The following is a 26,379-nucleotide window of genomic DNA, read 5'->3' as shown; positions in this document are numbered from 1 at the left end:
AATTAGGGAGGGGTAGGATTGGAAACCCCCAAACTCTACTTGTCCCATACTCTCATTCTCTTTATGCATTTTAAGAGGGGATAGGATTGGAAATATGAAATCAAGGAAGGGGTAGGATTGGAAATATAAAATCAGGGTGTTGGGCGAATCCATTATCTTCAAGCATTTTAAGAGGGGAATAGGATTGGAAATATGAAATCATGGAGGGGTAGGATTGGAAACCCCAAACTCTATTTGTCCCATTCTCTTCATGCATTTTCAGAGGGGATAGGATTGGAAATATAAAATCATGGAGGGGTAGTATTGAAAATATAAAATCAAGGTGTTGGACGATTCATCCATTTCTTCTTTTTTATAAATGGGTAAGACTATTACTTAGTAACACGGACACACTAACCTAAGTAGGCTCAACACATAATAACCTAAGTGACTTCCCTAAGTGTAAGGTGAAGTAAAGGTTTGTAGGTGGATTTCAATGAGATTTCTCATATTTCTTGTATGGTCATGGTCCTACTTGTAAAGGTCCAAGCCCTTAAAAAAGTGGTGAATGGGCCGAGTCGCGAGTCACGTCAGTTGTATTTGGTTTGAATGAAAAAGGTAGGATTTTCCTTTCCTACCATTTTATTTCAAACCAAACACAACCTAAAGAGTTTAGGGGCTATTCGACAATATGGTTGGTTTTGCTTTAAAAAAAAAGCCAAAATACAAAAAAAAAAAAATCAACCATGTTGTCAAACACCCTATAATCAATGGTGTTGGAATCTCCTACCCACATGTCACTACATCCACACATTGAGAGCATCTCCCTTATTTGATTCACGTGAGTCTGAGATGTTTCTGATGTATAACTATAATGTCATGTGGTTAGAGAGAATTGATAATCAAAGCAATCAAACTTGTGGGTTAGTGGAATTGAGGTATCCTCCTAATTAAGTAGGTGTTTGGTATCAATGTCGTTTCCTTAGAAAACAACACTACATTAGCATTACATTAGAAATCTTTTTTTTTTTTTTTTTTTTTTTGGGAAAAAAACATATGTTGTTTGGTTAACTGTTTTTTTTTAAATGTTTTCTTAGACCATGCATTGGAAACCAGGAAAGGTGTTGTTAGAGAAAATACTCTTTTTGGTGTTTTCCCATTTTTTCATATGGTTAACTGCAATATGATGACATGGCATTGGAAAATGCTTATGTGATCAATGGTACCAAATAAAAATATAAGAAAACAAAGCATATGTTTGGTTTCGTGGGCGTTTATAGATGAGCCATTTATTGCTTTAAACGTTTATTTGTACAACTTTATTTTAAAAGCTTATTGCTTTTGTTGTTTGGTTGGACATTATTTTATTTTATTCTTTGCTTTCCACTTTAAATTAACACCCATAAAAACATGCCACAGAAGCATTTCATTTCAAGAAATATTGGGGCATTGGGGGAAATGAGAATTTGACGTTTCCTAAATGTTTCATACACAAAATCAAAGCATTTCAATTTTTTGGTAAAGCCAAACAGTGATTTGCCAAGCCTGTTAGAGCTACCTTTAATGCCTTGCATTAAGAATACCTCCCTATTTATATGTTTTATTTCATGAAAATATATTCTCAATCCAAGGCAGTTGGAACGGTGTGGGCACGAATTTGCCCTGATGGAAGAAGCCAATCTCCATTTTTTCAATAAAGCCCACGTAAACCAACATCACCAGAATGTTTATATACAACAATATATTTTTTGAGAAAAGGCCTCTAAAAAAGGGGGCATTGGTTCCAAACCCCACCTAAAACTATCTCAACGCTCTTCTCGCGCATCTCACAAATCATAATGAGATTATTGGAACGTATTGAAACGGTTTTGTGCTGCAAGGAGATTTTCTCGAATCGGTGACGTGAATAGGTGGCGCTTAGGTTTCAAAACCTTTTTCTTTCCCGACAAAAATAACACCAAAACTTTCTCATCGGTTACTCTATACATGGCCTATACTTGTGTTATTCGTGGGCTTTATGGTCATTACATATCGATATTTCTTCAATGTGATGCATGTATGTACTCTATCAAAGTTGGTGGTCCCTACCGGAAACGGATGAGAATCCTCTCACTAAATTCAAAAGCAAGAAAAGTATGGAGCGCTTACAGTTCCATCACAGCTAAAATAGATTGGCTCTCAACGAAACATGTGATCAATATCTGACCGTCCGATAGGTGGACCTATGTAAGAATGAAGTCAAACAACTATTGATCGAAAGATCTTGTAAGGATAGTATAGAGATTGGAAGGTGGTGATTGTGTGATATCATTGTTTGGATGTTAGTAGGATCATGTGGTCTTTCTTATCATTTATCCGCTTTATTTATTTTAATTTTAAGGGAACTCTCGGGTCTTTAGAACCGGGCAATACAAAAGGGAAGGAGACGAGAAATTTGAGTTAGACTCAGCCGCTTTCCCACCTCGGACACTTTCGTTGTCCCTTCAACCGGACAGATTGGCTGGATTTCGGGACCTCCAGTTAGGGCAGAGAAAGGTACGAGTTCTGTTACCCATTCGAGTCATCTCTGTTTGTTGTCTTCGTTGTTCTCTCGATCTGTTCTGGCTTTTATCTCTACCAAATTGATTATCGAGCCAAGCTCTATTTCCGAGGCGTTGGATCTATTGGTTTTGATGATAGTTTGTGTTGATGGATCCAAGCCTTTTGGTTCTTCGTCCCAGTTTTTATTCTTGGTGGATTTTTCGTTGGTTTGGTGTTTATTTTTATTTGGGTTTGAGAATGTTATCGCTAGTTTCGACGTTTTTTTTTGCTTTTCTAGCTGGGAGTTTTAGCTGCTTTGACGCATTTAGTTTAACGACACCCATTTATGGAGCAGTTTTAACAACGCATTTTGAGACTTTGGGGGTTGGGGCCATGGATTTGCTGGTCCGTGCTCTTGGTACAGATTTCGTGAGCTTCGTGTTTAGCTCCTGTCGTTCTGGATAATTGAATATCAAAGATGAGAGTTTTTTTTTTTCTTATCTTCTAATAAGAGTCGGTAGTCACTAAGTGGGTATGTTGTACCTTCACCTTTTCTGGTGAAACCTCTGCGATGATTTACTGCCTTAAAATCCATGACGTAGTTGCTTTAGCACCCCCTTTCAGCCAGCGATTGCTTGTTCAAGTGTTGTTGCCATATCAATGTCTTTGCAATGTTTACGTGGTAATAAGGTTGAGAAAATGATCCATTCGTTTGAAGAAAGTTGCTACTGAACAATGTGATGCCTTTGCAATGACACCAGTTGAAAGTTGAAACATATCCTGCCTAAGAGTTTTTTCTTTTTTTCTTTTTCCTGTTATTTATCTTCAAATGCACCGACATAGTGCAACTGTAAACATCCAATTAGGGCCATAGTTTTAAGGCACCAAGGTGAAGCTGGGCAATAGTGGGGCGCCTTTTGCCTATTTACCTATCTTTTACTTAGAAATCATGAGCTCTAGGGTAATTTCCTAGGTTCCATAGCAACCAGAAACCATCTCCAACTTTCATATATAATTATCTATAAACTTCATAAAAAAGCATAAGCTTCATATTAAAACATAGAAATTCAACATATTTATGAGAAAAAAAGAAGAAAGAAAAACAAGAAGAATGCATTGATTGGACAGAATTTAAGTTCTTCCTTATTGGTTTAGGTTTTGAAATCTTTGAGGGTGAAGAAAGCATAGACCAACATGTGTGTTGATCGAGCCTAACAAATAAGAAAATAGTAAAAAGAAACTAGTATATAAGCCCCACAGATTGAATGTTTTAGTTTAATAATACCTGTTTAATTGTTTTTTTTATGCTCTCTTTACCCATTTGAAGTTTGCTTTGAAGTCTTTCGTCATACTCTTGATTTATCTTATTAGATATCTGAATATCCAAACACCAGGGCTGTTGTCATTCATCCAAGAGATTACCAGTTCTCAGCCACCCTTAATCTCCATCTCCAGATTCTTAAAATCACGTTGTTTTGCTAGCTTCAAACCCTGATGAAAGGCTAATTATTCTGCTCTCGCAGAGTCCCCTACATCAATCAGCCCTGAATACACAGTCACCACTTTCCATGTAGCTTCTCTGAATACTTCTTTGATTCTTGACAACCCTGTATTTCCTATTGAGCTTCCATCAGTTTCGTTTTAATCTATTATATTGAGGGGGCTTCCAAGTTCCAATCCTTAATTATTCTATCTTTCACAGCTGCTGAATTTTCAACTTCAAACAAGGCTTTTTGAATAATCTACCGTCACCACTTTTTTTTTCGACAAGGTAAGATAAATTTATTAGAACAAACTCATAAAAGTACAAAACAGAACCTGCCAACAAACAGACAGGCCTGAGGGACCCCTATTACCAGCACCAAATAGACTGATTTCTCAATAAATGAGTTGCATTTGTGTGTCTGAATTCAGGGGTGACTGAAATCCAAGAAAGCAGTTTACCAACAGCCAGTTGAACTATAGCCTTGGGTCCTCTCACTCTTTGATTAAAAGTTCTGTTGTTTCTCTCAGACCAAATGGCCCAAATCATAGCTGCCAGGATAGTGATTAAAACCAATTTCCCTCTTTTCTTCAATTTACTGATCTTCCAGCAACATAGTAATTCCTTAATCGATTTAGGCATGACCCAACAAATCCCCACCGCCTTCAAGAAATGATACCACACCTGAGCAGCAAACGGGCAATGAATGCAAATATGATCGTTGATTTCGGGTGATCATCACAAAGAACACAGGACTTATCTAGGATCTGCAATCCTCTTCTCTCAAGATTGGTTATGGACAGACATTTTTCTAATGCCATTGTCTAGACTAGAAAGTTAACTTTAGAAGGGCAGACTGAGTTCCAAATCTGTTTAGCAGGGAAGTCCCCCACTGCCACTCTACTACTGAGTCTACTAGCCATTGATTTAACTGAGAAAACACCTTCTTTGGACCAGATCCAACTCCACTGATCATCCTGATTGTAGTCAATGATTTGAGCATGTAGAGTCTCCAACAGATTTGAAGCTTCTTGAATTTCCAGTCAAAAATACCTTTTCTGAACTGGGGAGCCAAATCACTTCATTGCCCAAAACAGTGTAAGTTTCAGCAACCGAGGCATTTTGGTTGGAGGCACATTGGAAGATAAGAGGGAATTCAACAGCCAAGGAATGATTCAGACACCAATGATCTTTCCAAAATTTGATTTTATCCTCTTGTCTGACCTTGAGGCTGATTCCCCCATCAAACAAGGGAAAAACCGTCATGATACTTTTCCATAAAGAATAACCCCAGCTAGATGGGTAGGGGGGGTTAGTTTTCCAATTACCCCACTCAACCCCAAATTTAGATGCAATTAGGCTTCTCCACCAAGCTCTCCTTTCAGCGGAAAATCTCCAGATCCATTTGCAAAGCAGTGCTGAATTTGTCACCTTAATTCTTCTCAAACCTAGACCACCTTGTTCCTTAGGAAGGCAGATTTGGTTCCAATTCACAAGGTGGATTTTCCTTTCTTCCTCTCAATCCCTCCACAAAAAGCTTTTTTGGAGAGTCTCTATTTTCCTAGCCACTTTATTTAGGATATGGAAAAGAGAAAGAAAGTAGGTAGGAAGGTTGGAAAGAGTACCTTTTAGAAGGGTCACTCTACCACCAAAGGAGAGATACTTAGCCTTCCATGAGGACAATTTCTTTTCCAATCTTTCAATTATTGGATCCCATATGGTAGAAGAGGAACACTTAGCCCCCAATGGAAGGCCCAGGTACCTCATCGGAAGCTGATCCACTTGGCTAGCCAAAACATTAGCACAATCTTCGAGGTTATAGATTTCACGCACTGGGATGATTTGACTTTTATTATGGTTGACTTTCAAACCTGTGACTACTTCAAACCAACTGAGGATCCCAAGTGAATTTTCTAGCTGTACAAGAGAAGCATCTATAAAGCATAAGGTATCATCTGCAAACTGAAGGATGTTCACTTTTTCACCCCTTGGGGAAATTGCAAACCCCTCCCACAATCCTGAATCTACAGTCAGAATGCGAAAAAGAGGATAGTCTCCAATCCAAGTGTCCAGCCAGAAGGAGGCATCATCCTTCCTTATTAACCATAAAGAGTTCTCAAGCACCAAATTAGAAAACTTCAGGTTCCTTTTCCAAGTTCCAGAGATAAAGTAAGAGCTCTCGCACAATGTCAAGTTGGTGTTATGGAGGCATTTTGAATGAAAGAAACGAGCCCACAAAGAGCTCCCATGAACTGTGTTCCAAAGATCTTTGACTTGTAAGGCTGTGTCGACCTCAGACACTCTTAACACATTGGGACCTTCACCGAAAGGTTTGCAAATAGTTTCCCAAGCCTCCCAATGATGTTGCTTGTTTCCTTCACTATCGGCCCAAAGGAAATCAGAGATTATCTTATCAACTCTTTGGAGGACTTTTTTGGGTGTGGCCACTGCCGAAAGAAGATGCAAAGGAATACTAGGCACACTCAGACAAGTCAAAGACCGTTTTCCTCCTGTAGTAAATATAATAGTATCATCCACATAAAGAGAGTGTGAAATGCTCCACCAACCTTGTGGCAAGTGGAAGTAGTGAACATTATTGTTAGACATCAAAGAACTGTTTTCCCCTGTAGTAATTATAATAATATCATCTGAATAAAGAGAGTGTGAAATACTCCAACAACCTCGCGGCAAGTGGAAGTAGCGAACATTGTTGTTAGACATCAAAGCTCTTAGCTCTCTATTCAAATCCTCCTCTGTTAAAACAAATAAGGGGAAAGAGGGTTACCTTGTCTGAGCCCCTGAGAGGACTTAAAAGAACCATGCGACACTCCATTGATTATGATAGAGAACCAACAATTAGAGATCATCCTCTCAACAAGTTTGATATAGTCATTAGAGAAACCAAATTTTCTCAGTTCTCGGTATAGGAAAGACCATTCAAGCCTATAATAGGCTTTAGCATGTCCAGTTTTAGAATTACATCAACACCCGAAATTTTCCTATCAGTCTCATGGGTCATTTCTTGTACTAATGAAATATTATCCATTCTGTTTCTACCTTGCACAAAGGCACCCTGCTCTTCTGAAATAAGTTTAGGTAATAAAAGTCTTAACCTGTTAGTGACAATTTTTGCAAGAATGTTATATATAAAATTTCCAACATTGATAGGCCGAAAGTCAGAAAATGAAATAGGGGTCATTAGTCTTGGTAATCAATGGAATCAAGGAATAGGTGAAGCCTCTTGGGATCTCCTCACCTTTGAAAATAAAACATATGGCATCATAAACATCCATAGTAATGATATCCCAACAAGAGATAAAAAAAAGGCCAGAGAAACCATTTGGACCCAGAGCAACATCTCTATTCATCTGAAAAACTGTGTTTTTAACCTCCTCCATGCTAGGGACCAGCAATAAGCAGGAATTATCTTCAGAAGAAACTACTGTGTCAATAATCGAGGGTAACTCTGCATCATCTGTCAAAATCTCTGAGAAGAAAGAAACTGCTGCATTACCAATATCATCCTGTGGTACCTACCATTCCCTCTGAAACCTGAATCAACTGTATAGTGCTACGCCTCCTCTTAACTTTAACTGATGTGTGGAAAGAGGCTGTGATACCTACCAATTTCCCTCTGATACCTACCAATCTTGGGACGGATGACATCTGATCGTCCCATGAGAGAAGCAAAGGTGCATGATCCGAATACTATCTATTCCAAATGATTGACAGCTCTAAGAGGAAAAGTACTGAGCTGATCACCATTTACCAAGGTGCGGTCAATTCTTGCCCAAGCACAGTACAGACCTTGTCTGCCATTTCACCAGGTAAGTATATTACTCTCATAGCTCACACCCACAAGCTACAAGTTAGTTACCAAGTCTTGAAAGTCCTCTTTCAAGGAACCTTGGTCAGGGGCTCTCCACCCCATCTTTTCATCCACGTCAAGCATGGTTTTAAAATCACCAAGCACAGTCCAGGGCATAGAAAAGGAAGAGGCAATATCACTCAGCTCAGTCCAAAGCAGTTGGTGGTCCACCAATACTACATTTGGCATATATGCATGACACCAGAAACTTCTATCAATAGCGCTAGTGCATTGAAAAGTGATGGCTTGTTCACGATTCCGAAGTATAGAAATACAACACCCATCATTCCAAAGGATCCATAATTTATTGTTGGAGGTTCGGACATAAAAATAAGAGAAGCCCAATCTCTTGGCCACCTTGGCACATCTCCCATTGATAGTCATAGGTTCGACAATGACAAGAATATTGATTTTATGCAATTTAACAAGTTTCTTAGCCCTACGGATAGTACGAGGATTCAAGAATCCTCTAGCATTCCAATATATGCAAGGCATAGTAAATTAAGCAGGGAGCATACCTTTCTTTAGAGATCATAGATCTAGTCACAAGTTGAGGTCCATCAGCAGGATATTGTTTCCTTTGCTTCTTCTTTCTGGTCACTGTTTGGAAGCCATCATCGTCAATTTGTTTGTTCATAATCCTTGGGGATATTGGAGCTTCACTTTCACTGATAATATCATCGAACACTACAACTTCATTTGGTATTTTTTATGTAACACCTCATTGAACACTTTCACTCCTTTATCTGCTCCATTTGTTGACTAAGAAATGTTAGTTACTTCTTCCAATCTGCAAGGGAACAATACCAACCAGAATTTTTTTTTTTGATTGGAAACAGTAACTTTCATTAATTTTTTTAAGAAACTTAGTACAACTGTCACCTTTAAAAAACAAGGTGACCCCTCCACAGATTACAAACAGGCCCAAAAAAGGTTGTCTAAGGGACCAGGCATTGGCTGATCTCCTACTCCATTTAAACCTGACTTCAAGCTCCCTTGTTAGTTGCATAATCTCCTTTACAGGTTGTCTAAGGGACCAGGCGCCTAAGCTGTTTGTTTGCATCCAACCTATTACCAATTTCTAGTCTCCCTCCACTTCTAACTTCTGAAAACCCAGTTGTTTAGCCAGCTTGAGCCCTTATAGGAGTGGCAAAACTTCTGCTCTAAGAGAGTCCCCCAGTCCTATTGGGCCAGAATAAAGGGCCAGGACATTTCCTCCCCCATCTCTAAAGACACCTCCAATTCCAGAGGGGCCTGGATTACCTATAGAACTGCCTTCAAAGTTTAACTTAACATCTAAAGATAATGGAGGCGATCAGTCCTCTTGAATAGCTAAAGAGGGGCAAGAAGAAGCTGCTATCGCACTCCACCCTCTAATTAAGTCATCTATAGAGAGGTCCTTGAACAGATCCAACGATTTCAGCCAATGTATGATCTTGATGGTGATCCCTTCTATGACTTCATGTGCTGATTTTTCTTTCCCTTGAAAGATTCTGTTATTTCTCTCTTCCCACACTGTCCAAACAACTGCTGCCCTCGTTGCTCTCCACACAGTACCCTTCATCTTTTCTTTGATTGATGAAAAAAGCTAGATTCAAAAAGATCCACCACGCTTGTAGGAGGAACCCACCACCCAAAGAGAGAGGGAAACCAATCTCAAATAAGAGTAACAAAAGGACAAGATATTAGTAGATGATTTACTGTCTCACCACCTTTCAAGCAAAGGCTACAAACATGAGGGGATAAAAACCAATTCGGTCTTTTTTTCTGAAGCAAGTCCAAAGTGATGATTTTTTGGAGAATCACTTCCCAACAAAAAGCCCTCACCTTTGGGGGTACAGGAGCACTCCACACTTCTTTTATAAGAAAGAGTAAACTAAATTGGAAGAGTGCATTAAAGGATTGAAGAAAGAAGAGCATGAAAAACAATCAGAGGACTCTTCAGACCAAATTCTCTTATTAGGACAAGAATGATCTAAAAACACTGAATGTAAAAGGGAGAAAAGATCATTTGCCAACCCTATTTCTGACTCCCTCAACCCTCTCCTGAACCCTAAATCCCACGCCTCATTAGAAACACGAAAGGTAGAGATGACTTTAAATTTGTTCAAGGACAAGGAGTAGTGGGCCTGGTACCTATCCTTAAGAGGTTGGTCCCCAACCCAAACATCCTCCCAAAAAAGGACCTTATTACCCGAACAAGCGTCATACCTGATGAAAGGAGAAAAGGCGGGCTAGATACCAACAATGTCTTTCCACAGAGAGGAACGAGAAGCCACTAGGGTTGATACTAACATCCCATCCATTTGCTGCCAATCCATGTATGTTTTCTATCACTTTATGCCACAAGCTTTCTTGCTCCTTGGGAAACCTCCACAACCACTTACCTAAGAGTGCTATGTTTCTTAGACGGATATTTCCAATTCCTAAACCCCCTTTGTCTTTTGTCCCAAAGACCATTTCCCACTTCACTAGGTGATTCTTTTTTGACTCCCCAGGTTCCCAGAGGAAATCTCTCATTACTTTTTCCAACCAATTTTCCACCTTGATAGGCACTTTGAAGGTAGACAGGAAGTACACTGGCAAATTTGCTAAAGTTGACTTAATTAAAGTGATTCTACCTCCTAAAGAGATGCAATTCTTCTTCCACCCTGCTAGCCTCTTTGTGAATCTTTCCAAGACTGGGTACAAGAAACTTTCTGACTTTGGGTTTCCCCCTAGGGGTAAACCTAAGTATGTTATAGGCCAATCACTCTACTTGCAGCCTAACAACCTAGCCAAGGAAGACACCTCCTCATCTGATCTATTAACCCCAGCCCCACAACTTTTATTCCAATTCACTCTCAAATTAGAGACCTTTTCAAATCCTTCTACCAACAATTTCAGATTGATCATCTCCTCAGGCTCTCCCTCACAAAAGAGAATTATATCATCTGCAAATTGTAAATGAGTAACCACTACTTCTTGCCTCCTTACTCTCCACCCATGAAAAATATTTCTGGAGTCATCTCTGGAGATTATAACACTCAAAACATCCACTATTAAGGTAAAAAGGAATGGGGAAAGAGGGTCCCCTTGTCTTAGACCTCTCTTTGCAAGGAAGAAATCCCTAATTACCCCATTCACCAAAATAGAGTAGTGGCATGAAGTCACACAATCTTTTACCCATGTACACCACCTTTCTCCAAAATCTCTGTTTCTTAAAAATTCTAATAAAAAATCCCAATCTACCAAGTCATAAGCCTTTTCCAAAGTTTGCAGATTAATCCCTTCTTTCCTTTTCTCTTTCTATAATCAACACACTCATTAGCAATAAGGATTTGACCACCCGTGATTTGTCTCCTAGACACAAAGGCTCCTTGGTTTGGAGTGATCAGATAAGGAAGTACCTTTTTAATTCTTGAGGCTAACACCTTAGAGATGACCTTATACATGTTGCTAATCCAACTAATGGGTCTAAAATCCTTTGGGTGTCTTGCTTCCATCTTTTTGGGGACCAGAGTTATAAAAGTAGCATTAGCACCTAAATTAATCCTCCCTCTCTCAAAGAATTCTAGAAACACCTCCATTAAATCCTCTCCTATGATTCCCCAACAATCTTGATAAAAGGCCATCGTGAATCCATCTGGACCTGGGGCTTTAGATCTTTCCATTGAGAAAATTGCATCTTTGACTTCTTGGATCTCAAAATTTCTTTCCAATTCCTCAATTAGTTCTCTACTTTCTATTTGCCTTTGAAAATCAGAAATGTCCTCTCTCATCCTGCTAGGACTGTCAGAAATGGTTTTAAAGTGGTCCACAAACGCTCTTGCCATTTGCCAAGGTATGAAAAAATCTAGTATTTCCATCTCCCTCTTTGAGCCATTTGCATCTAGACTTTTGTCTCCAACTTATCTCATCTTTTCTTAAGATTTTCTCTAATTCTTGTTTCAAGTTCTACCTTTCTCCCCTTTCTTCTACTCTTAATCTTCTCTCTGCTTCCTCTATATCAATTTCCTGGATCCTTTTTGCAATCCATTCTTTTCTCTCTTCGACTCTTCCTAACTCCTCTTTGTTTCCACTCTTTAATCCTAGCTTTTAGAACTTGTAGCTTTTTGTAGAATCTATAACCTTTCCATTTGAACTCCACCTGATCTTCTTCCCACCACTGTTGTACTTTCTTTAGAAATTCAGGATGAAGTAGCCACATGTTCTCAAAATGAAATGGACAAGGTCCTCCTCCTAGTTTCTCTTGTGAGAGCCTAATTGGACAGTGATCCGAAGTTGGTCTATGAAGTGCCCTTACTACCATTCCCCTCTAAGCAGTCTCCCAATCTGCAGAGAATAAGAATCTATCTATCTTACAACACAGGTTCTTCTTGAAAGTTGGACCAAGTGAAATTGGCTTGTAGCATGGGCAGCTCTCTTAGCTCAAAGGACTCCACAAGAAGGTTGAATTTCCTTATGCTAGAGGTGATCCTATGGTTAGGATTCGTTGTTTCATTCAGAAATCTAATGACATTAAAATCTCCCCCCAAACACCAAGGCCCACTCCAAAGACCCCTTATGGCTGCCAGTTCTTCCCAAAACTCTTCCCTTTCCCTGTATAAATTTGGACCATAGGCATTAGTTAAAGCCCATTCTAACCCGTCCTGTTTCCTCCTAAACTTCACTGTGACTGTAAAGTTGCCAATCAATTGTTCAATGCAGCCTATCTCCTCATTCTTCTAGATTGTTAGGATGCCTTCTGAGGCTCCCCACGACTGTGCACAAGCCCAACTTAAACCTCTAGCTGACCACAAACTTCTAACCCATCTTCTATCCACGTCTTCCAACTTTGTTTCTTGAATTAGAACAGTATCTGGCTTTTCTTTTCTAAAAACTTCCATAATCACCCTTCTTTTTCTTTGACTCCCCAACCCCCTAACATTCCAATTGATTATTTTCATGGGAAAATCAGATGTTGGGACCCTTGAGGTTTTTCTTAACCTAACCCAATTTCCTTTCCTTTCTGCTTGTACCTCCTTTTTCATAATCAACTCCACATCTCAGCCTCTCCACCTCACTCATCTTTTTCTTTCTTTTTTTTTGAAGACTTTAACTACTTATTTTCTAATCTTTTCCTTTCTCCTACCTCTTTTTTCTGTTGTTTTTTCCTTTTGTGTTTTTGACTTTCAACCCCCTCTTTCTTTTTTCCTTCTCCTTCAAGCACTATAGATTTGGACTACTACCTTCCTCCTCCAAACCTTCTCTAGACTGTATTTCTACCTGAATCAACTGATCAAAGAGCTGCATTATTAACTCCCAGATTCTCTCCCCTTCCTCCTTAGGATCCTCTACAACCTCAGTATTTCCTAACACTTCTGTTGCCTCCAACGACACACTAGGATTGGCGGTTGCTGGACAAGAATAGGTATCACCTGAAGGCTGGATCACAAACATAGGAGGGTGAGGAGGGTTAGCTGAAACACAGATAGAATTATCTAAAAATTGACAAACCCTACCAGAACTCAGAAACAAAGGAGGACTGTCATGCAGAGAAGGCTGACTCTGAACAGGGCCAATGTTGGGGTAGTTCTCCTCCAATCTAACCTTCGAACAACTAGCAGGGGAAGGGAAGACGTCTATAGCTTTTGTTTCCGAGCGATGAGAAATTGTAAATTCTCTACGAACACCCTGGTTTTGTCTCTCAGAAAGGGAAGGATCTACTCTGCCTTTGAATGGGGTGTTTTCTCTTCTCAAGGGAGAACTTTTCAAACCGTCGCTCTTCTGAGGTTCCAAAGAAAGTTTGGTTGGGGTTAGCAAAGAGCTTTCAAAGAGTAGCCTTGTTCCTAAATCTACATCCTCCAGAAAAACATTCCATGACTGCTTTTAATGCTGCCGATACTAAACTGGCCATAGGACTCTTCTGAATTCTCCTCTTCACACCTTACCCAATCCAAGTCAAAATCTCCATCTTCCTCTTTGTTTCCATCATACCTCGGATTTTGTCGTTCAGGGGTGGTTGAGTAGCAGACCAGCCTTGGCCTCCATTCAAATTTCTCCATAACAGAGCTTCTCTGCTGGGGAAGACTCAAAACGGGTTGGATAGGGGACGATGATACACCCAAGTTATTGTCCCCTTTCTTTTTGTCTTTTTCTGAAGTCACATGGTTACTTAAAAAGTCACATGACCTCCTCTCTATTCTGCCTGGCCCATTTCCACTTGTCCCGCCTGGCCCATCCTTGTTCCACCTGGCCCTTTTACTACTTATCCCACTTGGCCCTTTACCATTTATCCTGCCTGGCCCATCTGATGGCCCACTTTGCAAACCAAAACACTTGTCCTGCTTCGTAAGCCCCTTTGAAGGCCCATTTATTGCTTTACTTAAAGTCTGTTTAGGCCCATTCTCTCCTTGGACTTTTGAAGTGACCTTTACTTCTCTCTGTTCAGCCCCCTTGTTAGTCCCACCAATCCAAGAGCCTTGACAGTCTGGTTTTGCATTTAACACACCTGTCACCACCTCTGCAAAAGTTCTTTTAAACTTTGAAACTTTGCCTTTGCTTGCACTCTTTCCATTTTCCTCTTCGGGTAATCCTTTCTTGTTATCTCTTCTTAAGCTTTCCAGTTCTGTTATAGTTTCAGCTAATTTGAAATGCACCGGTCTTTGTGATCCACGTAGGCAGTCTTCTTCTACCTCCTCATCTTCCTTCCTCCTAGACTCCTTCCACAGAGTTGCTTCAATGGAGGTCAATAGCCACACTGAATAGAAAGCACTGTTAGCATAAACCTCAATCTTCCTGGGAATTTCTTCTGGTTTTACTCCACTTACTCTCATAGCTGCTGATCGAAGATCTTTTAGGAACACACCTTCCAGTTTAGCTTTGCACAAGGAAGCAATGGACTGAAATAACTCTAGCTTCCACAAATGGAAGGGTAGGCCAGCAAGCCTTATGGTTACCCCATCCTCCACTGAGAAGTCCTTCACGTTTGAGCTAGGAGACCACCTCATCATTGTAGCTGCTCCATTCTGCAACTGGATGTTTGAAGCACTAACTACTGAGACCTCCTCCAACAGATTTAAAATTGCTTTACAGTCTTCATAAGGGGTGATCATTACTGGACCTTTTACCTTCAGAATCTTGAGTAAATATGCTACTACAATCCTCCAATCTTCTTGTTTTTTTTTTTCACTTCAACTACCAACTTTTTTCCCATTCTATCTTCTCGGTATTGAAAACCAACTTGTCTCTTCCCAAGCCATTAACCAGAATGTTCCCAGCATTTTCTTCATTCTCCCATGGAGATACTCTTGCTTCTCCAGTAAACTGAACACCCTCGGTACCTTCATCTCTTTCAAGAAGTCCTATAGAATGTTTTTTTTTTTATCTCCTTCCAAACCATGCCTTTTCTACCTTTAGGAAAGCGGACGAGTTGTTTCTTTCCTTCTCCAAAATACTCAATTAGAGCAATGAGAAGAAAAACAGCCTTTTGAGAAGAAAGGACTGTTTAGAAAGTTGCAAAAATTCAAAAGAAAGTAGCAGAAATTAGATTACAAGAGGAGAGAAGAAGAAGAAGAAGAAGAAGAAGAAGAAGAGAAGAAGAAGAAGAAGGTGGCGGCAACTAGGGTTTAGAGAGAAAGAGATTTTCAAATATAATCTCTTCTCTTACTCTCTTACTCCCTTAATTCTATTTCATTAAGTTAAAGTTTAGTAATTTACAGAATCCCCTAGTTGGGCAGAAAATTAAAAAAACATAACATAAGAAAGAATAAAGCCTAGATTAAGGCCCATTACAGCAAAGAACATAAAAGATAAAAAAAGATAAATAGCCTATGGGCCGTTTGATCCATCTTCTCTACACTCCCCCTCAAGCTGAGCATAGATGTCAATCCTGCCAAGCTTGCCAGTATCATGCAGAAGATTAGCCTTGGGAATGCCCTTGGTGAGGAAATCAACTAACTGTCCTTCAGAGGTGATGAAAGGTACACACACTTCTCCAGAAGCCACTTTTTCTCAAATGAAGTGTCTGTCAACTTCAATATGCTTCGTTCTGTCATGTTCTGGGTTGTGAGCATTGTTGATGGTGGCCTGATTATCACAATATAATATCGTTGGCTTATCGTGCTCAATACCCAGTTCCTCCATAAAGGATCTAAGCCACAGTAGTTCAGAAACTCCATGAGCCATGGCTCTGTATTATGCTTCGGCTGAAGATCGAGCAACAACTAGTTGTTTCTTGCTTCTCCAAGAGACAATATTACTTGCCACCAAGCTACAATACCTAGAGGTAGATCTTCTGTCATTAATGTTTCCGGCCCAATTAGCATCTGTGTAGGCTTCAAGTTTCATACTTTTTGCAATTTCAACAATATGTTTATTTTTTCTTTCAGCAACTCCATTCTGTTCTGGGGTCCTAACACAGGAGCTTTGATGAATAACCCCTAAATCAGTGAGATAGAAGGTCAGGTTTTTCTCAAAATATTCTTTTGCATTGTCAGATCTGAAAATTTTAATTATGGTATCAAGTTGGGTTAGGAAAAATTCATGGAATTGCCTCACAAGTCTGGGAACTTCATCATGGGACTTCATAAAAAATATCAAAGTGAATTATCAATGAACAAGATAAAATATTTGTAGCCACCCATAGAAGCTAAGTGGTATGGCTCCACACATCAGAGTGCAAATATTAAAAGATATTTTATTACTCAGAGGATAACTGTTTCTACAATGTTTTGACAGTTCACAAGACTCACAATGAAGACTGGACAAGCTAATTCCCTTAAATAGTTTTGGTAATAAACGACTTAATGCAGTAAAAGAAAGATGACCCAAATGAAAATGACATAACATGACTCGACTGATGGATTCTGTAGATGTAGACCCAAAAGTAGATTTTCCAGGTTGTTCATGGCACTGTCTAGGAGTATCCCGCAGATATATTCCATTCACCTCATGACCACTCCCAATCACCTTCTGAGACTCAAGATCCTGAAAAACACAGTAGGAAGGGAAGAAGGTTACACAACAGTTTAATGACTTAGTTAGGCTACTTATAGATAACAAGTTTGTATTTAGTCTGGGTACACGAAGAGCAGAAGGAAGAACCAAGGAGTCTGTAGCCTTGATGGTTCCCTTGTTGGAGATAAGGGCAAGAGTGCCATCGGCTAGGGTGATTTTGTCACGTCCAGGAAGTAAATCATATGAAACAAACAAAGTAGAAATGTTGGTTATATGATATGAAGCACCAGAATCAATAATCCAAGGGATCCTACGATTACCTGAAATGGTTGCATGATTGACAGAAGCCCGTATATCTGAATGAGCAAATGCAAAAGAAGTTGAGTTTCCTGGAGGGTTGGAAGAAGAGGTCACACCCTCTAGGTGACTGATCATCCTCTCAAACTGCTCATATTCTGCCTTCATAGCTGCTAATTACTCACTAGCTGTCATCTCTTCAGTTTGGTATCTGTCACTATCTGGACCAACAACAACATTGACACTCCCTGCCTTTATATTATCGGAGTTCTTTTGAAACCGAAGTGGTAGGAGCTCAGAATGCAATTTCTAGCACTTGTCTTTAGTGTGTTTTGGCCTTTTACAGTATTCACAGATAATCTCTTTTTTCCCTGAAACAGTTTTGGGAATAAATGACTTAATGCAGAAAAAGAAAGATGACCCAAACGAAAATGACATAACATGACTCAACTGATGGATTCTGTAGATGTAGACCCAAAAACATATTTTCCAGGTTGTTCTTGGCACTCCCCAGGAGTATCCCACAGATATATTCCATTCGCCTCACGGCCACTCCCAATTACCTTCTAAGACTCCAGATCCTGAAAAACACAATAGGAAGGGAAGAAGGTTACACAACAGTTTAATGACTTAGTTAGGCTACTTATAGATAACAAGTTTGTATTTAGTCTGGGTATAGGAAGAGCAGAAGGAAGAACCGAGGAGTCTGTAGCCTTGGTGGTTCCCTTGTTGGAGATAGGGGCAAGAGTGCCATCGGCTAGGGTGATTTTGTCACGTCCAGGAAGCAAATCATATGAAACAAACAAAGTAAAAATGTTGGTCATATGATCAGAAGCACCAGTCAATAATCCAAGGAATCCTACAATTACTTGAAATGGTTGCATGATTGACAGAAGCCCGTATACCTGAATGAGCAAATGCAAAAGATGTTGAATTTCCTGGAGGGTTGGAAGAAGAGGTCACACCCTCTAGGTGATTGATCATCCTCCCAAACTTTTCATATTCTGCCTTCATAGCTGCTAACTGGTCACTAGCTGTCATTTCTTTAGTTTGGTATCTATCACTATCTGGACCAACAACAACATTGACACTCCCTGCCTTTATATTATCAGACTTCTTTTGAAACTGAAGTGGTAGGAGCTTAGGTTGCAATTTCTAGCAATTGTCTTTAGTGTGTTTTGGCCTTTTACAGTATTCACAGATAATCTCTTTTTTCCCTGAGCTACTTGGAGTCCTTGCAACCCCCTTGGGTTTCACTCCCATATTAGCAAAGTAATTATTTAGACCAGCCCCTTGGACCTGGACAAGTCTTCTGCTTTCTTCACTACTTACCAAGGCATATGCTTGAGACAGTGAAACACTATCATTGGATAAAATATTTTGCTTTGTGATGTCATACTCTGGATTTAGCCCTGTCAATTACTCAAACACCCCGTTTCTCTCAACCAGTTTCCTGTAAGTCTCAACATCATTAGTGGTGTCCCAAGCTACAGGTTCTATCAAATCTATTTTTTGCCATAAAGACTTCGGTGTTGAGAAGCATACAACTAATGATTTCTCCCCCTGTCTCAAATTCTTCACATCACTTTCTCAACTTGTAAACCCTGGCCACATTTAATTTTTGGGAATAGGTTTCAACAACACTATCCCAAATTACCTTTGCTGATTTCATCCACAAATAGTGCTGACTAATCTGTAGTTGCATTAAGTTCAGAAGCCATCCAATAACATTATAATTTTCTTGCATCCACTTTTCATATGATGGATCATCTTCCGGAAGAGCTTTTTTGCTCCTAGACATAAAATCCCGTTTGCCTCTACTACAGATATGAATTTTTACTGATTGTGACCAAGCGAGATAATTAGTTCCATCCAGCTTGATTGTGGTCACAACCAGTAGAGAGTCCACAGAGGCTCCCGGTACCTGTTTGGATTCAGCAACATGCTTGTTTTCAAATTCCGAGGAGTTCATCTTCTTAAATACTTTGAAAATGACTTCTAACAACTTCGAATAACAACAAATGAAGACAGAACAAAAAATGTGTTGTGAGACAACCTCTATGCAGCTGTACCAGCAACTTGTGTCACACCCGAAAGCTGGGAGAAACAGAGAAAACTTAGCCGCTCCTTGTAGACTTCACAGAACACTAATAAATTTGATTTGATCTTCAAGAAGAAGGATGAGAAGGCCTTCAATCATTGAGTGCCCAGGTCAAACTTCTTGTGGGGCCCACAATCAAATTTCTCTAGAAAATTAGGGTTTCAGGCAACACACTTGAATATGTCAAGAGGACGACATAACCAGTCCCCTTCTCTCTAGAAACCACTAACAACTGGGCTGAAATATGTTTCTTTAACCCTTCATATGATTAAGTTCATACATTGTGTATGGGAAAAAAGATGTGAAAAGAGGGAAAAACGAGTTTGCTCTGATACCAAGAAGAAAAACAGTCTTTTAAGAAGAAATGACTGTTTAGACAGTTGCAAAAATTCAAGGAAAGTAGGAGAAATCAGATTACAAGAGGAGAGAAGAAGAAGAAGAAGGTGGCGGCAACTAGGGTTCAGAAAGAGATTTTCAAACATAATTTCATCTCTTACTCCCTTAATTCTATTTCATTAAGTTAAACTTTAGTAATTTACAGAGAGGTCCCTAGTTGGGCAGAAAATTGAAAAAACATAACATAAAAAAGAATAAAGCCCAGATTTAGGCCCATTACAACAAAGAACATAAAATATATAAAAAGATAAACAGCCTATGGGCCATTCGGCCCATCTTCTCTACACAATGAATCTACCTTTTATATTCCATCTTCTTTCTACTAGGTATCTTCGATCTTGTTGTTCTTTAGAGCTCTTCTAGTCTATATGTTTGCTTGACTGTAGTGCTCCTTCCATGAACATGAGCCACTCAATCACCTCCATACCTACCAGCAAAACCATGGCTTTCTTCACTTCTCTGATATTTAATGTTACATTCCCTTTTATTTTGAACCTCTCAAAGGAAAAGTTTTTAGCTTCAGCCTTTAGAACTCTTCTCCAGGTTGCTTTCTGCGTAAACTCCATAACGCCTTATAATACCAACCAGAAATGTTGAAAAGAGTGTCCAAACTTCTTCTTGGTGCTTGTGTTTAGAGACGACACCCACCTCTAAGTCATCAGAACTTTTGTAGATCTTGGTGCATGGAAGATCTACAATGGTAATCATATTATCATCTTCAATGGATTTTGCAGCCTCCCCCTCAATTGGCCTAACTGGTCTTCCTACAGAATCATGCACAAATGATTTCATTGTACCATTGGTAGGGTGGAAAACCACTACCTCCTTCAAGTATGTCTTGTTTTCAGTCGCATGGGCTGAAGCCTTAATGGGTTCAACATCATTCTTCAAAGTTCCTTTCTTTTTCTCCTTCCCCATGCAAATAGTCTCATCATGTGCTTGTTTGAAACAGTGGGTGCAATATTTTGGTTGATCTTCATAGATTATCTGCTAGCAAAAGTCCCTTCCTTATCCACACCGATCCAAACCCTAGACAGGTTGTCACGTAGGAGATCAACCTCTACGCAAACCCTAGTTGCCGATGTCCTAGTCATATTCACTGTGCCAACAGCCGAAGCGAGGATTTGAGGTAGTTCTCGTTATAAAAATTCAATGGAAGCCTGGGGAGAACTATCCATATAGGGACGATCAAAGGTTCATAACTTTTCTCAAAATCAAGAGACCATCTAAAGAAAGGGAACAAAAATTCCTTAATCCTCAGAAATCCACGCATGCACGCTCTAAGGAACTCTTGTTCAGATTCAAGTTTGATTAAAACGTGTCTATGATCAATATTAATAATCATAATGTTGTGCTGTAACTTGAATGTTCTAATAATCACCTCTTTGATCTCGAGTCAGAGGTCTACCATAGGAGCACTGTCCACTGTGAGCCAAACAGAGAGGAGCACAGGTTTTGCCTATTTCTTTCTTAGAGAAGAAAAATCACAGGCTCCCCCCCCCCCAACGACGAAGAGAAACTGCTTTCACATCGAGAGCAATACGGTCAGGCTTGATAGGTTTCAAAACCAGTGATGAGCATAGACAATCAGCAAAAGATTGTGAAGGATCCTAGGAGCCTTAGGTTTGTCATTCGATGGTTCTCCCATTCTCACTGTTCTTCCACTTGCCACTTTCGGAGTCACTAGTAATGTTGCATATTATTTGCCACTTGGGTACTTTTTATTTTATAGGGTCTATTGCTTGGTGCGATTTTAAATTCTTGGGCTGACAAACATGAAAATGTGAGTTAAAATTTAGGAAGAACCACTTTGTAAAAAATGCAAGGGTTTAAGTTCATATCAAGTCTAGCTTCCCAATACCCTAGATAGTACGAAATATTATTGGGTAATGCACATATTATAATTTGGTATGTAAGACGCTTTTCACTGATAAAAAATACTTACTGTAGTGGTAGTAAAGTACGAAGAGTGGATAACCATATACACTCCCCCCTAAGCTTCCAATTTTATAGCTATATTAGCAATACCGCTTTTAGAAACCATAACTTGGAAGCATGTTAAGTGTTCAATGGACCACAGTATAAAATGCAATCACTATGAAAGACTTGTGACCAAAATGGAAGCCTGCCTTCATGCTCTTTAATCTAGTGTTAGAAGTTCTGTGTAAGTTGCATAAGAGGGTTAATGGAGGCATTCTCAGGGATTTTTAGAGTTCATGAGGGGAGATTGCTATATCCCATTTTTAGTTTGCTGATGACACTTTCATTTTTGAGAATATTTAGGAGGTATAGGATTTTTAGAAATCTAAAAACCATTCTTGAGACAGTAGAAAGGGTATCGGGATCGGAATGAACTTGTCTAAATGGAAGTAGTGAAGATAGGGAAGTTATTCTAGGTTGTGAGGTTGTTGAATGGTTCCGGAAATATGTTATCCTTCTCCTAGGAGGAAACCTAGAGTGTGCTCTTCAACCTTCTCCAAATGCCATTGTACTGTTTTTTTTAAAAGCTTTTGAGGCTTAGATTTTTTTTTTTTTGTTTGATAAGTGTTGTGAAGAGGATGGAGTGCAGATTTCTTATGGGAACCAGGTGATTCTACAATAGGTCATTTGTTGAACTAGGATAAAATTTACAATAATGGGATAGAGGTTTAGGTTTATGGAGGGTGAGGGTCAAAAGCGCAAATCTTTGTGCAAAACAACCTTCGATATTCCTGATTGAATCTTGTTTCATTTAGCTTTCAGTCATATCATAAAGAGCAGATATGGGTTTCATAAAAATGGTTGACTATTTGGGTCAGTAGAGCAACATTGCAAAGTTCTTGGAAAGTCATTATTGGCAATATATCCATTGTTCATTAGACACATGGCATGAACCCACTCAACTTCCCTGACCTGATGGGGCTAAGGATGGATATTGCCTTGGCTGGGATGGGGATTGATGGTGATACCCAACCAAGGATGGGGATGAGGATTTGTTTCACAATCTTAAACCTTGAGCTTGAACTTAGATTAATTTAATTATGACTAGAGAAGTTAATCTATAGATTAATTTAACTATAACATTTAATGATTAATAAAGTAAAACAAACAAAATAGAACACTAACGGATAAAATGAAAAAATAATTATTTATTGAGTAATTAGCAATTTTTTATTATTTTTATTAAAAAACATTTATATATTTAATATAAATTATTAAATTATTTTTATAACAAATTACTAAAAGGGTAAAATGCAAAAACCTCCCCTGAAATTTCTGCAATCATAAAAACCTCTCCTATAGTTTCACTTTAGCAAAATCCTCACCTAGATTTTTAAAGAATTCAACAAAAAACTCCCTTTTGTCAATGTCTAGGATGGAAAATGTCAATAGTTACACGAAATTACCCCTAAGTGTCAATGACAAAGAACTAACAGTTAGGTTCAGAACAAATCTTGACAATTAGGGATGGCAATTTTCCCCATTTCCTCGATCTCCGTGGGGATCCGCCCCGAATGGGGTGGGGATGGGGATGGGAAAATTTTCATCCCCGTTGGCGGGGATGGGGCGGGGACGGAGAGAGACTTTCGGTAAACTCATGTTTTAAAGTATCGATACGATACACCCGATACAGTCCAAAACGCCTGTTTCCAGGTGTTTCGGACCCCCAACTTTTTTTAATAATAAAAAACACATTTTAAGCTTCCCAAAAAAACCAAAATTTGAAAAAAACTAAAAAAAAGGTGTTTCGGCCATTTCTAAGTACCAATACGATACGGTCGGTATGCGTATCATATCGATACTTTGAACCTTGGGTAAAATACCTCTGCAAGGAAATTACTACCCAATACTGTCTCTTGCCTTTATGCAAGATTCAAGTGGTCAATGGTTCTCTGTCCACACACATCAATCTGGGTGTTGTGAGCCAAAAAATGGTTGGCTTGAGATTATGATGGATCGCCGTTTAGTTGCAGATGATGGGTGTGGTCTTGGACAAGGAGTGTTGGCTAACCATCCAATGAATGTAATCTTCCATATCCTCGAGAAGTCCAATATCTCATCTACTTAAAATAAAAATTCTACTATCTTTCCATTCAACCCTTCTCTTCTCTGCTGTTATGTTGGAGCCCATCTGTACTACCCAATGCAGGCATTCATTGCTAAGAAAGCACAGGAAGACTCTGTCCAGAAGCCACCAAGATCCTTCTTTCCTTTGGAAACTCCTTTACCGTGTGATGTACACATTGTGAGCTTTAAATTACCACAGCCCTTAAATACTCCTAGCATCACATTGGGGACTCGGTATTTGTTTTAATCTTACAGAGGCGACAGTGGGATTTTGCCTGCCGTGGGAAGGGGAGATCCATGTGTTCAAATATAGCTGATGAACTTGTTAATCTGTTCTACATGTTCAAGGATCTTGCAGTCCTGAATGCAAGGGCAACTTAAAAACTTTTACATGATGACAGAGAAATTCTTGGGTAGGTTGAGCAGTTTGGAGATGTTGCACAAGAGGGGCATGTTTTCATATCTCCCATGGAAGTACAAGCTTACAAAGTAGAGTTGAGGCCCCAACAACAATGAGGTGATTGTCCCCTTTTTGCTGCTGATTGTCTTAATACCACTGGTGGAGTTGGCGATTGACTGAAATGAGACCATTTCCCAACCTTGTGCAAGGAAGGTTACACTATTTCTTCCTTATCCTGTACCAAGTTCAATTGAAGATCTCAGAATCACCAGCTTTATTCCCCCTCTCATGGATTTGTCTGACCAGGTTAAAGATGTAGGCTGCGCCTGCAAGTCTATTGTTTAAGTAGTGAGGCCTTGCCAAAAAGACTGCTAACAGACGATTCTTACGAAATGCATGAATTTTTTTGGGGAACCTAGTAACCTTTGCTTCTGCAAAAGGTTTGGAACAACCTGTTTTGGCTTGTCCTTTTTTTTTTCTTTGTTCATATGAAAGAAAACGGAAAGGAAAAGAGGATAAAGAGGTGTGTGCCATTTCTCCTTGAATCGATGGAGTTTGGATGAGAGATTGAAAGAGCTGTGTGCTGCATTCCTCCTCTTCTGAAGGTGGAGTTCAGGGATAGAAAAAGAGGGTAAGGAGGTCGACGGGAGAGGAAGAGGATAACATGGGGGTGTCTCAGTAAAAATTGATGCAAACTGATTTGCAAAAGGGTAAAATAGGTATTTGGAAAAAATGATTCATAGGTTTAACGTTTTCCATCATGGTCCTTGACGGAAGGGAGGTTTTTGTCGAGTTCTTTAAAAATCCAAGGGAGGATTTTGCTAAAGTGAAACTATAGGAGAGGTTCTTTTGATTGTCAGAACCTAGTAACATTCAAGCTCAGTGAGGATGGCAAGATATAAACTGTGTTAGGGTCCTAAAATGATGGGATGATTGTGTGCTTTGTGTTATATGTTGTTAGGAGTTTGGACATGATGTACATGACTACATGGTAGCGTATTATTGGGGGCTGTCATTGCTCATCAAAGAATATTTTTATTTTTTCTCTCATTTGTCATAGTAATTTACATAAGAAGCCAATGTGGCATGTGTAAAAGGTATAATCATTGAGAAGCCTTTAAGAAACTTATACTATAATATAGTGTTTACCATCCAAATATGATTTCTCAACAAGTTGGAGCTTTTACTTCTATTATTTATTGCATTAGCTGATAAGAAATTATATTTTTCTGAAAACACCCAGCTCAGATCAGATGACTGAACCATGCTGTATTACCCAAATGCAGTTGCACCAACTGGACCAAGCTGACCTAAGCACTGAGGCACTTTGACTAGAGGGGCTACTTGAGTGTAGCATTTAGCAGACTACATGATTAAGTTATTTTCTTGTCTCAAGTCAAACTTGAGATCTGTTGCATTGGAATTGGATGTTGGATAACTATTAGCAAATCAAATAACATATGGCTTCATTTTACCAGTGTTTCTAAACTCGTAGTTGGATGTTGGATGATTATTTTCCTGTATTTTGCCTTCTCTGTTACTATCTGTCATACAACCTATATATACATTTTTTAATGCTTGACAGACAGGTAGAGCATATACACAATTGAATTTCCACCAGAAGAGCATACCAAGATGAGTCTTCTCTAGCACATTTGGAATAGGAAATCACTATCCAAGGAGGATTCTTGGAACTATGAAATTATTTTATATTTGGATAACATCAATTCACAATGCCAGGATTACCTTTGGTGGCTCGTGAAACTACGTAAGCTCTCTTTGAAAATTTCCTGTTGTGTATTTGGGCCTTTTTTTATGAATTAGTATAGTAAATAATGATGCATGTGATGCAGAAAGAAAGGAAGTACAGAGAACACAAGGTATTAAAACCAGACCCAAAAATAAACATTGGAATGATGCACCATTGTATCGAAAATACCCAAATTTTGCAATATCTTTATCTTCTGTTAAATCACAAGGTATTAAAACCAGACCCAAAAATATTAATATTGGAATGGTGCACCACTGTATGGAAAATAGCCAAAATTTGCAAAATCTTTATCTTCTGTTAAATCATAAGTGTGCTTTTTCTATATTGTTTGTTTCCCTGGAACACATGGGAACAGAATGTTCTTTTTTTTTATCAATAACAAAAATTTTCATTGATGAGAAATAGTCAATTACAAAAGTGGGAACTGAATGTTTTAGGATCATGTTGTGGCTCCTTTTGCCATCTCCTAGCCATGATGGAAGGGGAAAAATGATTCTTGGGCTGAATGTATGCCAGTCTTCAAGGCCCATCCATGTTAGAATCTGATATATCAATCAGAACTGAGGAAACAAAGAAAAGCTGCCTCTCACTATTCTTG

The 26,379-nt window shown here is 39.1% G+C and overlaps 1 protein-coding gene across 8 annotated transcripts in view; it reads left to right on the top strand.

The window, feature by feature from the left end:
- Positions 1–2,204: 2,204 nt before the first annotated feature.
- Positions 2,205–26,379, top strand: part of EMF2 (VEFS-Box of polycomb protein) — a 100,027-nt gene continuing 75,852 nt past the window's right edge. For 2 of the 8 annotated variants that reach the window (XM_088962470.1, XM_088962466.1), the window contains exons 1-2: positions 2,389–2,514; positions 25,600–25,778. In XM_088962470.1, coding sequence (XP_088818596.1) covers positions 25,744–25,778 — 35 coding nt within the window. In that variant the 5' untranslated portion in view covers positions 2,389–2,514; positions 25,600–25,743. Of the gene's footprint in view, positions 2,515–25,296; positions 25,388–25,595; positions 25,779–26,379 lie in introns of all 8 variants that reach the window. The other 6 variants (XM_088962465.1, XM_088962469.1, XM_088962464.1 and 3 more) reach the window with 6 other exon arrangements.

The sequence above is a fragment of the Nelumbo lutea genome, chromosome 1 (assembly GCF_056320005.1).
Source record: "Nelumbo lutea isolate HS-2025 chromosome 1, American lotus-T2T, whole genome shotgun sequence".
In the NCBI taxonomy this organism is placed as follows: domain Eukaryota; kingdom Viridiplantae; phylum Streptophyta; class Magnoliopsida; order Proteales; family Nelumbonaceae; genus Nelumbo; species Nelumbo lutea.
This window is presented reverse-complemented; position numbering and strand designations above follow the sequence as displayed.